The 13,586-nt window shown below is 44.3% G+C and overlaps 1 protein-coding gene across 15 annotated transcripts in view; it reads left to right on the forward strand.

Annotated features, from left to right (window-relative positions):
- celf2 (cugbp, Elav-like family member 2) overlaps positions 1–13,586 on the forward strand; it is a 633,618-nt gene that overhangs the window by 588,434 nt on the left and 31,598 nt on the right. For all 15 annotated transcript variants that reach the window (XM_052034302.1, XM_052034293.1, XM_052034298.1 and 12 more), the window contains one exon: positions 7,067–7,198. In XM_052034302.1, the coding sequence (XP_051890262.1) occupies positions 7,067–7,198 (132 nt within the window). The remainder of the gene's footprint in view (positions 1–7,066; positions 7,199–13,586) is intronic.

The raw sequence follows: 13,586 nt of genomic DNA on the forward strand, positions 1-13,586 counted from the left end.
GTCCAATTTAAGCCGTGCAATTCTAAGCATGGAAACAAAAGTCTGAGAAATGCAGCGTGACCCACGCAGACATTAAACTGCTACAGCAGCCTGTGCCATGTAAATTAAAGATATTGAGGAAATTTAATTGCCTTAAATCTGCCTTAACCGAGTCTATTGGATAACATTTCACCTGAGAGCATTAATGAACTAAAGGAGCACATAAGGATTTGTGGCTTTTGAAAAGACCTTTTAAGGGGAGGTGTTTTTTTATATATATAAAGTATTGTCCTCACTCATTGCAGCTGAGTGACCTACTCTTGAAGAACATAGAATTAGGCCTGTGCTTCATTTCAACTAGATCATGGCTGACCCACTCCTTGTCTCCTTTTTCCAGCCGTGGTCCCATATCTGGGCATGACAAAAGTCCTTTCAACTCAGTTTTGAGATTTCCATTTGAGCTCCTGACCTCCCCACCCCATTAGGAAGGAGAGATAAGAACACAAGAATTCAAAACCAGGAGGAGACCACTCAAGCCTGACCAGCCTTTCAGATAAATCGTGTCTGCTCTGCCCTCAGCCTCATCTCCTCCTCTGTGCCAGTTCCCCATAACCCTCAATTGCTGGATCCTTCAAAAATGTATCTACCTCTGCTTTAAATACTCCCAATGGAACATAAAATATAGAACAGTCCAGCACAGGAACAGGCCCTTCGGCCCACAACGTCTGCACCGAACATGATGCTGAAATAAACTAATCCCTTCTGCCTGCACATGATCCATATCCCTCCATCCTCCGCATATTCATGTGTCTAAAAACAGCCTCTTAAACGTCACTATCGTTTCTATTTTCACCAGTACAATACTATCATTTAAGAAGCACTTGGATAGGTACATGGAGGGGTGGAGCTTGGAGGGATAGGTGCCGAATGCAGGAACTTGGGACGAACTGGGTGGACAATGTGATCGGCATGGGCTAGTTGGGCCGAAGGGCCTGTATCCGTGCTGTATTGCTCTATGACTCTATGACAACCCATGGCAGCACGTTACAGGCACTTACCCATCTCTCTATAAAAAAAACTTCTCCCACACATCTATATTGAACTTTCCCCCTCTCACCTTAAGTATATGCCCTCCAGTACTTGACGTTTCAACCCTGGGAAAAAGATTCTGACTGTCTACCCTATCAATGCCTCTCATAATTTCATAAACTTCTATCAGGTCTCCCCTCAACCTCCACCGCTCCAGACAAAACAACCCAAGTCTATCCGACCTCTCCTTACAGCTCAAACTCTGTAATCCAGGCAGCATCCTGGTAAACCTCTTCGCACCCTTTCCAAAGCCTCCACAACCTTCCCATAATGGGGTGACCGGAACTACACACAATACTCCCAAGTGCAGCCTTACAAAGGTTTCATATAGCCTCAGCATAGAACACGGAGCAGTACAGCACAGGAACAGGCCCTTCGGTCCACAATGTTGTGCTGAATTAGTTAAACTTGCCCTCTCTCATCTTAAATGCATGCCCTCTAGTATTAGACATTTCAACCCTGGGACAAAGACACTGGCTGTCTATCTATGCCTCTCATAACCTTATAAACTTCTGTCAGGTCTGACATCCACAAGCCACTGGATGGAGAATTCCAGGGATTCAACACGCTCTGCGTGAAGGACATTTCCGGATGTCCACTACCCTTCACGTGAAGACAAGCTTCCTGAAAATGTCCCTCACTGACCCATCCTTTAAGACTTTTGCTCCATGCATTGAATGAGATAGTAAAGGGATTTTTTAAAGGCAGGTGCCTGACAACAGAAATCTTGCTTCTGTGAATTCAGCCGGGTTCTTATCAGTCACATGGTCTCCTCCTGGAACAGCTGGGGCCTGAGACATGCTGTGAATCTCTGGCGTGGATGCTGTAACAGGCCCTGTGAGGAACATCCATGCCATCCATCTGCCATTCTTTAACTGTTCGTGATTGGCAGCCACTTCTAACATCTGACATCTGCTCCCACTGATTGATATGCAGATTTATGGTAATCACAGTGCACAGTAAGAGGAGAAATTATCTAAGGTGAACATTAAATTAAATTTACATGGCCTTATCATTGTAAATAAAATCAAAAGTTTTAGGTAAGAATATTCATCTTACAAGCTGAGCTTAAGAGAGGGAATGGAACAGGATTTAATGATTAGCTAAAAATGAACCTGTGCTTAATATTAACAGGAAGCAGTGAACATTTACTATGGGCATATTCACCAGCAGATGCACTGCACACAGGCCTCAGTGGAAGATTAGCCCAGGCGATTAATGGGAACTTCTTTTTCTTTCTTCTCTCTCTGTCTTTTAACTTAATTGTTCAAATCGAACTAATAAATCAGCATCGAGCTTGTGAAATTCCTGCTTTTAACCACACCGTATCCTGCAGTTCATCCAATCACTGCTTCAGATGGAGTATTGATATGCACAAGTTTTGTTGCAATATTTTGCAGTGGACACTTCATAGCTTCAAGTTGCTAATTCTTGAACAGGTACATGGATAGGAAAGGTTTAGAGGGGTACGGGCCAAACATGGGCAAATGGGACTGGATCGGGTAGGCAACTTGGTCGGCATGGACAAGTTGGCCCGAAGGGTTTGTTTCCGTGCTGCAGTACTCTCTGTGTCATGTAGTATCTAAATTTAATAGATTGGAGAGTTTGAGCAAAGATGTGAAGTTTGTGCAGGGAATCGCTTGGCCTCATTGGAGTCCTTTCTGCAATCCCTACCCCAAAATAGGAATGGTAATTGGAGCCACATATATAGTACAACGAATGTGTTGAAAGTGGCGATGAGTGGCTGTAGTTATGAAGAGAAATTGAAAACCTCGGACCTTGCTCACAGAAAAAGAAATGGTTAAGCAGTGTTCGAAAGGAAATTCTTACAATTACAGTCGATGAATTTGGCATAAGAAGACCCTCAGGATCATTACCAGATGAATGAAAGGTGAAAAGATGAAGATTTTTTTCACTAAACTCTTATCTACACATGGATGGCTTCTCGCAGTTACCTACGGAGTCACTTAAATGGAGTCTCGTCAATATTTAAAAGAATAAATGTCGGAAGGATTTGGTTAAAAAGCTGGAAAGTGGAATTTGAGTGCATATCTCTGGTTGAAGAGTTGGTATCAGCAGCGATACAGTGGGCCAAATGATCAACTGTGCTGTAATTTTGATTCTGCAAAATGCGTGGGTAGAGTTCAGAAATAGAATGTACGTCGTTTATTCATGTAGTGGGAAAGCAGACACGGTTACTGATATCAGAGCCACTCCCAATCACTCATTGCCACTGTATACCAGGACCTATGTTGCCTCTCTGTCAGCCAGTACTTCTGTATTAGGATGCTCAACCTTGTATTCAGATCCTTCTTAGCCTTCAGTCATAATTATCTTGGTAACCTGCTCCAGCCTTGCACCCCTCTTTCACTGCGCGAGTTGTTTACTATTGGTGACCATCCCTTCAGCTGCCAAGTGGCTGACCTAAATTCCCGCCCTCAAACTCTCCAGTTCCGCATCTCTTTCCTCCTCAAGATCTTCCTCTTTGGGCAAGATGTTGGTCGCAAGGCCTTGCATTTCCTTCCATGACTTGGCGTGGAAATGTGTTTGTCTTTTTGTGGAGCATTTTGACGTTTTGATAATAGGTGCAATGTAAATCTTGATAGCCTAAGTGGGTCGTTGTATCTTTTTTTTTCTATCTGAGTGCTTTCACTATTTTACACAGATAAGGCCATTGCACTGGCCCACTCTTAGTTGTCCTGCACCAGAATTAGGCAGGTCCAGTTCCTTGAACCCGATACCGCTCTACCAAAGCACACCAGTCAAGCAATGAGACCAATATTTTCAAGACTAGGTAATGGAGCAGGGAAGGGTAGCTGGACTCTTTCTGCCAACACTTAATAAAAGGATACCACAAGGAAATTAAAATAAAACCATTATAAAGCATTTCATCATCAAAACATCTCAGAGCATTTCATAACAACAATTTTCTTTTGTTTTTGGAACACAGTGGCTCTTGGAAGCTGTTCTGCATCAATAGCATCTCAAAAACAGCACTGGGATGAGTGATTGTTTCATATAGATTTAAAGAGGAATGTGGCTCAGAGCAGCAGTGAAACTTTGAGGATGCTGTAACACTGCCTGAATCAATGGAATGATACCTCAGCTTAATGTTTCACACTTTCATCCATACAAAATAATATCAGACTTGCAGAGAAAACAAGGTGAACCACATGGAAAAGCAAAAAACGCCTCAGATGCTGGAAATCCGAAACAAATCCAGGAAATGCTGGGGGGGGAAAAAAAACACTCAGCAGGTCAAGCAGTATCTGTGGAAAGAGAAACAGAGTTATTGTTTCAGATTGAAGGCCCTTTATCAGAACTGGGAAATGGAGACAAGTTCCTCACGTGGTGGGACATTGTGCACCTGCTTTGGATTTTGCCCCAATGTAGGATGCTGGGGTCCACAGCTGTGCACAATCAGGACTTGCAAAGGGATTTGGGGTCTCTTGAGTTGAGGTAGACGTAGAGTGTTAAAGGGTCACTCAGCATGGACACAAGCCCATTAGCCCACTGAGGATGAACCAACCATCATGCTCCAAATTTAACTAAACCTACACTGTTCTCATTTTGTCCTCCCCACATTCCCATCAAAAACTGCACCCCCCACCCTGCTAGATTCTACCACTCACCTACACATTAGGGTCAACTTACAACAGCCAATTAATCTACCAACCATGATTACAAACGGAAGGCACCAGAAAGAAGTATCCAGTCAATCAGTATCAGAAAAAGGAGTTGGCATTGCAAATATGACCCTTCAACAGGAGAGCCTTGGAATCCAGTATTCTCTGGAAGCCAGTTTTGAACCCAGTGTCGCCCAACACCTTGCAGCTTTCTGAAGCTTGCAGTTGAACCCAATGTAGTTTTTCAAGAATGTGATGTTTGTGAACAGCTTCAAACATGTGATGTAGGTTGCATGGGTTTTTTTCAGTTCTAATCCCAGTGGATATATTAGTGGCTCTGGAATTCCTGGCTTTATAAAAAGCACAGAATAAAGGAACATTCTCCCACTAGTCTGTCTTCCCTGCCTTATTTTGGCCAATGTTCAGAGAGATATATAAAGAAAACATCCAGTTGCTGGAGAGCAATAGACAAAAACAGGAAACACTGTAAACTGGCACTTAGAGAACAAACTATTGTTATTATAGACCTACATCAGAATTAAACAATCTCTACCTAAAATGGTAGCTATTTTATTGCAGATGTTGACCAATCAGCTTCAGTGTTACAGCATATTGTATTTTCATTGCAAGTTCCCCACACTTTGAGTTACAAATTTTGCCCTTGTTTAGTAATGCTAAACATGTAACTTAGTGGTGTCTGGATATTGTCTCCAAAGAGTGATTGACGAAACTTGGCCTAAACTCACCAAAGTTTAGAAGAATGAGTGGCGATCAGATTAAGACATTCAAGATTCCGAGAAGGATTGAAGGGCCAGATGCCGAGAGGGTGTTCCCCAAGTGTCTAGAATTTGGAGACATCGTCTCTGGATAGGGATTGGCCATTTAGGAATGAATTGTGGACGTTTCTTTATACAATTATCCACCTCAGAGAGCTGTGACTGACCTGTCACTGAGTATATTCCAAGCTGAGATTGTTGGATGCTTAGATATTAAGGGGATGAGGGAGATAGTGATCACTGCATGGTAGAACAGGCCTGAAGAATGACCCACTCCCACTTTTGATTATGTCCTTCTGAAGTTCTCTTCCATTAGCTTCATAGAACCTGAATTTCAGAAGCAGAGTACAAAGTACATCCACGTTACTATATTGGGAGTTTAGAGCAAGCTCCTGGGGTCCAGTTTTTATTCCTTTGTCTTTTTAATTAAGAGCTGTCAATCAGCGACTAACATTTCCATTTCTGTTCAGGGCAGGGCTCAGCAGATTCCAAGAAGACTGTTCTCTGCTTTGGCAATGGAGTGCTTTGTGACTGAGAGGGGATTAAGATAATATTGTTCTTTTGTACCAGTTAAAGCAAATCCACAAATGTTAGCAGTAACAGAGTGTTTTTCTTTTCCTCTGTTTTTATTCAAAATTTCCAGCATTTGCAGTTTTTCAAACTGCATTCGTTCATCTATGAACCAGATGACATCCAAAGCATTGTGTCAGCCTGACGAGCTTCGTCCTCACCTTATCACTGAGATTGCCTTCTCTTCTCTGCAACTTAAAACACATTTGTTTCCTCACTTTTCCAGTTCTGAAGGAACAGCTTCTTCCCCTCCACCATCAGGTTTCTGAATGATCCATGATCACCACCTCATTATTCCTTTTTATTTTCTTGCACTATTTACTTATTTTTGTAATTCATAGATTTTTAGGTCCTCACACTGTACTGCTGCCACAAAACAACAAATTTCACGTCATGTGTCAGTGATAATAAACCTGATTCTAAGAACATAAAAGATAGGAGCAGGAGGAAGCCATCTGACCCGTCGAGCCTGTTCCGCCATTCAGTAAGATCGTGGCTGATCTGGCCGTGGACTCAGCTCCGCCTTACCTTCCTTTTCCCCATAACTGTTAATTCCCCTACTACGCAAAAAATCTATGTCTTGAATATATTTAATGCTGCTTCCCTGGGCAGAGAATTCCACAGATTCACTACTCTCTAGGAAAAGCAGTTTCTCCTCATCTCCGTCCTAAACTCTACTCCCCTGAATCTTGAGTCTATGTCCCCTTGTTCTAGTCTCACCTACCAGTGGAACTAACTTTCCTGTCTCTATCTTATCTGTCCCTTTCATAATTTTATATGCTTCTACAAAATCCCCTCTCATTCTTCTGAATTCCAGCGAGTATAGTCCCAGGTGAGTCAATGTCTCTTCATAGGCTACCCACCTCATCTGATCCTGATTCATTTATTCTGCCTGACCTCCTGAATATTTCCAGCACTCCTTTAGTTTACTTCAGGTTTCCAGCATCTGCGGGTTTTTGATTTTGCCTTTATTAATTAGACCCTGCTAAACATGGCCTGGTTTTGTGTGTGCTCCCCCCTCCCCAGGAATGAATGCCTTGCAATTGCAGAACTTAGCGACCCTGGCAGCAGCTGCCGCGGCAGCCCAGAACACGGCAACCACGAACGCCAACCCACTCTCTGCCGCCACTGGAGCACTCGGTGCGCTGACAAGCCCAGGTAACCCGATTTTCACTTGCCTCCCTCCAAAAGAAAAAAAATATATGTGGTTGATCTCCTGTGGTGTTGCTCATTGATGTAAGTTTTGTTGTGCATTATATATGAAAATGACAAAACAATGAACTAAGCAGCAGTCCTGGGACTTAGCAGGAGGTTTGCAACAGTTGTGAACATTTCATGATTGGTTCCTGGGCAATTCAATCCAGTTGGAAAATTGTAATTGAATTCTGTGGAGAGCATTGATAATATACACAAATGGACAATGGTGTAAAATTGGATACAAGTGCTTTTTTTAAATAGAGCGAAAAAAGACAATAATGTAAACGGGTTGATAATGTAAGTATCAGTGGTGTATTACTGGCCAACTGCCTGGTAGGTACATCTCTCCAGAGGTGTACGTATATTAAGAGTGATGTATATCACCGCAGCTAATATCACCAAGCTCAATATTAAATGATTGCCTTTATACGCAGACTCATTCAGAACACGGCAACATGTCCTGAGTTTTTGTTTTTAATGTGTCTTTACATTAGCCCAAGTCATTTCATTTATTGGCAACTTTGAGTCCTATTTAAAAAAAAAGTTCTTGTAAGGCTAGTACATCAGCTTGGGTGGTTTAGCTGCATCAAACTGTAGTAAATTCAAAAATAAGTATGGCCAGACCTCAGTCTAATCACATTCGATGTTAGTGTAGCTTAATTTAGTTGGACAAGCATCCTCTGGGCAAAGTGTCAATGCTCAAAAACTTTGCCACCTGTTCCCCCATGATTCAGGATTCCAGTACAACCTCTCCACCTTTTGTTTTGATGTGAATAATTTCCCATGTTCTCCACTATTCTGTTGGATCCAGCCCAGCAATGAATGTCAAAGCCAAACATTTTAGCTTCAGATTACAAGCTCTGATAGTGCGTATTGTGGAGTCTTATGTTGTTGAGACTACAGATGAGGAGCCAGCCTTTTAGCCAAAAAGGAGTTCATTTTCTCTAACCTGATGTCCACTGTCATTATCTGTGGGTACGTCCAATGCAGTGAGTGGTCAGACCTAGCAGAGGTGGCAGCACAGTGATAAACAGTAAGGAAAGAGTATGTGTATTCTCAGTGTGGCATCCAAATTCCGTGAAGCATCAGGTCAGACACTGGGAATGAAACCCGCTGCTGCTAACCTCCCACCGCTATCAGCTGATGAACCACCTCTCTTCCACATTGAACAACACTTGGGAGAAGCATAGAGTGTAACAAGGGCACAGAATTTACACTGGGCGAGGGATGAAAATGTGGCTCTTTGGTCAGGTACAGAGGGATATAGCTGCCATACTGGGTTTGGGGCTATTGGTGAGGGAATGTGTATTGCCTTGACATCTGATGATACGGCATGGTAGCGTAACGCAATTAGAGCGCCAGCGACCCGGGTTCAATTCCGACTGCTGTCTGTAAGGAGTTTGTACATTCTCCCCGTGCCTGCGTGTTTCCTCCCACATTCCAAAAACATACGGGTTAGGAAGTTGTGGGCATGCTATGTTGGCGCCGGAAGCGTGGCGACACTTGTGGGCTGCCCCCAGAACACTCTATGCAAAAGATGCATTTCACAGTGTGTGTTGATGTACATGTGACTAATGAAGAAATCTTATTCCTGTCCCTGAGTTCCCCCTGTTAAAACCTTGGCAGTCACCACTGACCAGGAACTCAACTGGACCAGTCACATAAATACTGGCTACAAGAGCAGGTCAGGAGCTGGAAACCCCGTGGTGAACGATTCACCACCCAGCAGACCAAAGCCACTCCATCATCTAAAGGCATGAGCCAGGAGCATGGTTGCAGGGAGGAAGGGGGAGCAGGGGTACTCCTCACTTGCTGTTGTGAATGCAGTTCCAACAACACTTGAGAAGCTCAACAACAACAAGCAGCCCACTCGATCGGTTCCCCATCCATCAACAGAAGTACTCACTGCCTCCGCCACCAGCCCATTGTGGCTGCCGTGTGCACCAACTACAAAATGCACCACAGTAACTCACCAAGGCTTCCTCAACAGAACCTTCCAAACAGGCTATCTCTATCAATAGTGGCACGTGTGTGGAAACACTAAAACTTGCAAGTTCCTCTTCAAGTCACATACCATCCTGACTGGGCATTCCTTCACTGGGGCTAAAAGTCCTGGAACTTGAATCACCTAACTTAGAATATTTTTACCAAACAAACTGCAGCTGTTCAAAATGGTGGATCAAAAGCAGCTTCCTAAAGTAACTAAGGACAGACAATAACTGCTCGCTTACCAAGTACTTGAATATTTCATAAATAAATCGTAGCCTGGCAAAGCCATTGTTCCAACCCAGTCATTGTGCTTTTGATTTTGCACAGCACTGAAGCATCAACTCCCTTGCTCCCGAGCCGATCATTTAACTGGGCTCCATTTCCCGAACCATTTTATTTCCATAAAAATCCAAACCATCCTCAAAGCCCCGTGTAGTGGGATTACATTAATTGTGGCCAAGAGTCAAATTTCTGAATGGGACTTCAGTCTCCTTGAATGTTGCAACTCAATGCTTCTGAAACAGTTGGAAAGTTCCTCTGTGGATAGAGCTGATAGGTTGGGTTTCAACTTTGAATTGACTGTAATTTCTCATTGTTGGGGAAGGGATAAATATAGTGTAGTGTGTCACTCTGTGTAGTGTGGCAGTCCATAACTCACTTGAGTTACATGTGAATTGCGAGGTTTTACGTATGTGTCTAAAAGGTGTGTTTAACTCAGGAGGGTTTCATGAGTTCAAAGTTTACATTTGCACTCTAAATTTCAAAAGTGCTGCTGCTATGACTAATGAGCATGGATATTTTTAGGCTGGGCTCTCGAACGAGTATTCCCGAAATGGAATGTTGTTGATCTTACAGTCAAACAGCAAGAAAGGAACTGAAAGAAAAACAGAAAATGCTGGAAATACTCAGCAGAAAGTAATTGACTTTGCTCAGACTTTTAATAAATTAAACATATTTTTAAATTATTTGTTGAAATTCCTGGCCAAGATTAACAAATATCCTGCAAGTCGACAACTGACTGTGTGGAGAACAGACTGCAACCATTGCTCTTCCCACACCTGTACCACTGCCTCAAGTGACTCTTCCCTAGTCTCCCATCTGCACATTGGCTGTCGGCAGCATCTTCCAAAAATACCGTGCCATCGTCCACACGTCTGCAGGAAATACCAGCTCTATCTCACCACCACCTTTCTCAACCTCTGTAACGTTTGTCCATCCTCCAACATTGGATGAGCAGAGGTTCCCTCCAGCTAAATATATAGCCCTTAGTTCCCACCACAAGCTCTGCTCTCCAGACTGCTGGTAACCTTGACGTGGTGTTTGACCAGGACATGAATTTGCAACCACATACCTGTGTCCTTGCAAAGACCACCTATGTTCACCTCAGTGACATATTCTGAGATTGCATATCGTCTTCATATGAAACTCTTGGCTTTTTACCTCTTGACTGACTTTTCCTGACCAGTTTTCCTCACTCAAACCTCCAGAAAGCCGAGGTCATCTATTAGACATAAGGGCTGGAGAGGACTATCAATCCCCCTCCCTCATTCAGTTAGGTCATGGTTGATGTGATTTGGCTTTGGATCCACCTTGTTGCCTGTTCTGCCGAATCCTTGATGCATCTTCCTATCCTTGCCTTGAGGGTATTCCGTGTTCCAGCCTTCCCTCCCTTACGGGATGGGGATTTGCAAGGAAATTCTTCGTCATCTCTGCCTTAAACAGAAGGCCCTTTCCTCCAAAATTCTCTGCCTCTGTCCTAACCCATTGCCAAGACCTGTTCACTCATAATCTCTGTATTTGTTGACACTGCTAGATTTTAAAATTCTTACTCTAATTTTCAAATGCCCCTCACCCCCTCGCCCAGCTTCGCCTCCTCCCTGTCTTTGCAATCTTCACCACCTCTACAGCCTTCAGAGGTAACTGCTCCACCAAGGCAGACCCCTTGAGCATTCTTGAATTTAATTGCTCCACAATAGGTGCCAAAGACCTGAACTTGGAATTCCCTCTCTAGATGTCACTTCCCCACTCTCTTTTAAGATACCACTTAAAACCTACCTATGTCCAACTTACAGTCTAATATCTAATAATATGGCTTGGTATCAAATTTTGTGTGGCAATACTCCTTGGGATCCCGTGCTTCATCAAGGTTCATATATAAATGGAAGTTATACAGCTGTGCTGAATCATTAGTTTAAATCAGTCTGTGCGTGTGAGCAGGTCATTGGCTAGTGGAGCAACAGACAATCTGCTGGGGGAACTCAGCGGGTCGAGCAGCATCTCTGGGAGGAAAGGAATCGTCAACATTTTGGATCGAAACCCTGCATCAGGACTGAGTGGAGAGGGGAGATGGCTGGTTCACTCCATGCCCCCTCTCCACTCTCAATCCTGATGCAGGGTTTTGATCCGAAACACCGATTCCTTCGCCCCCCCCTCCCCCTCCCCCCTCCCGCCCCCAAAGATGCTGCTCGACCCACTGAGCTCCTCCAGCAGATTGTTTGTTGTTCCAGATTTCAGCATCTGCAGTCACTTGTGCCTCCATTGGCCAGTGGAATATTTTGGTTGAGTGCGATTTGATAAAACTGCAGCTTCATGTTTCACACGTGTGGAATATCAGTTGCTTGTAAATTTCATTGTACCCTGTGTGAACTGTCTGAATTTTCCAGTGCAGAGTATGGTTTGGCTTTGTTTTTTTAAACTGACTTTGTGATCATCTTAGATTGACTGGCATAAAGCCTTATCCATAATGACATGTGGGGTTTAACAAAAGTAAGTGCTAATTCTTGTCGTCCAGCTGTTCTAATGCATCACTTCTTTTAGAAAGTACCAAGGAGAGGCTCTCTGCTCAGTACCAGTCCCAGTAGTGTCATTTTCGACATCTCCATGCAGACGGCCAGAAGAAAGTCTGTCGTCGGTACAGAAGGCTGCACACTCACTGTTAACCCTTGAGTCAGATGCAGTAGTGCTGTGTTTCAAAGCCCTAAACACCAAATCCAGTGTAGTACTGGGGCACAGGCTGCACTGTCAAAAGCACTCTCTATTGGCTGAAGCACTTAAACTAAGCCTCATTTGTTCTCTCTGAGGGATGTTTACAATGCCGTGGCCAACTTCTCACCAGGAGCAGAAGAATTTCCTCCAACCAGCCAACCCCATGAACTATTTCCCTGCCCCATCTCCACGCCTCCAATCAGACCATTTGGACAACCTGCTTCCTGTGGTATTAACATTGCCATCTCTCGACCATTTTGAACCTTCATTGTCAGCCCAATAGCTTGTGAATGATGAAAGGACAAGAGGTTATTCATGTCATTCTAGAAGGGAAAGGCACCAACTAAGTGTTCCTGCGTTTTCAATTGCTTGAGGCCTATCAGCACTGGGAACTCTGGCTGGGATTTTCCTTTCAGTGTGAGACCACTGTCTCCAGCCAAGTTGGGAACAATTGCCACATCCACGGAGCCTGCTGCATGCTCTCACCTCTGTGCTGTCATCACCAAGTCAGCGGGGACATTGTTGTTAATACTGGTTAAGATCTTTGGTTTTAATTCACGTTGAGAGCTCAACTCTGCAGCATGTTAGAGCAAGCGGTGCAGGTTTAGTCTTGGAGCCTCTGTTAGATTCATTCCTGGACTGTCAGTTCACAGGTCCGTTTAAGCACTTTTGGCTGCCAGTGATGTTTTTCTGTTTATTTGTGTTGTGTTCCGAATCTAGTCCAAAAGTAGCCATTTGTCGATAAACTGGTGCAACTAAGGGGTTGTTTCTGAGAAGATAATTTCAGATAAAAACATTGAATGAGACTTTAATGTCGGATTTGAGGAATGTAATTTGCATGTAAAGTGGGCTAAGATTGGACCCAACTTTATTTCACCCTTTGTACTGCGACTGGGCCAAGCAGCTGATGAGACAGGGCGATGAGCAGATTGTGGGGTGATGTGCCAGCGGAGCAGGTAGGTGGGAAGCAATGAACTAGGTAGGGAGGGGTCAACTAAGCAAGGATTGATCAACAGTAGTCAGCCGCAGGGTGACTGGAAGTGGACGGCAGAAGGTGAAGAGATGCGGGGTGGTGGGCCAGCGGACCCGGTAGATGGGGAAGCACGAACAGCCCGAGAAGACAGAGCGAAGCGAGGGTGGACTTGGAGGGCGCCGAGGTAGCGGGCGGGCGGCGCAGAGGCAGCAGGATGCTCCCGAGTGGAAATAGACGCGGACCGGGCAGGGTGAAAGTCAGGCGGACCTGAAAGGAAGAGGTCGAGCGGACCTGAGGGGAAGACGGCTCAATGGAGCTCAAGCGGACGTGAAAGGGTGGTGGCCGAGCGGACCGCGTAGGGTGAACCCGGAGCAGGGGTGGACGGCGGGAGGGGGCAAAACC

This window comes from Pristis pectinata, chromosome 19, assembly GCF_009764475.1.
Source record: "Pristis pectinata isolate sPriPec2 chromosome 19, sPriPec2.1.pri, whole genome shotgun sequence".
In the NCBI taxonomy this organism is placed as follows: Eukaryota; Metazoa; Chordata; class Chondrichthyes; order Rhinopristiformes; family Pristidae; genus Pristis; species Pristis pectinata.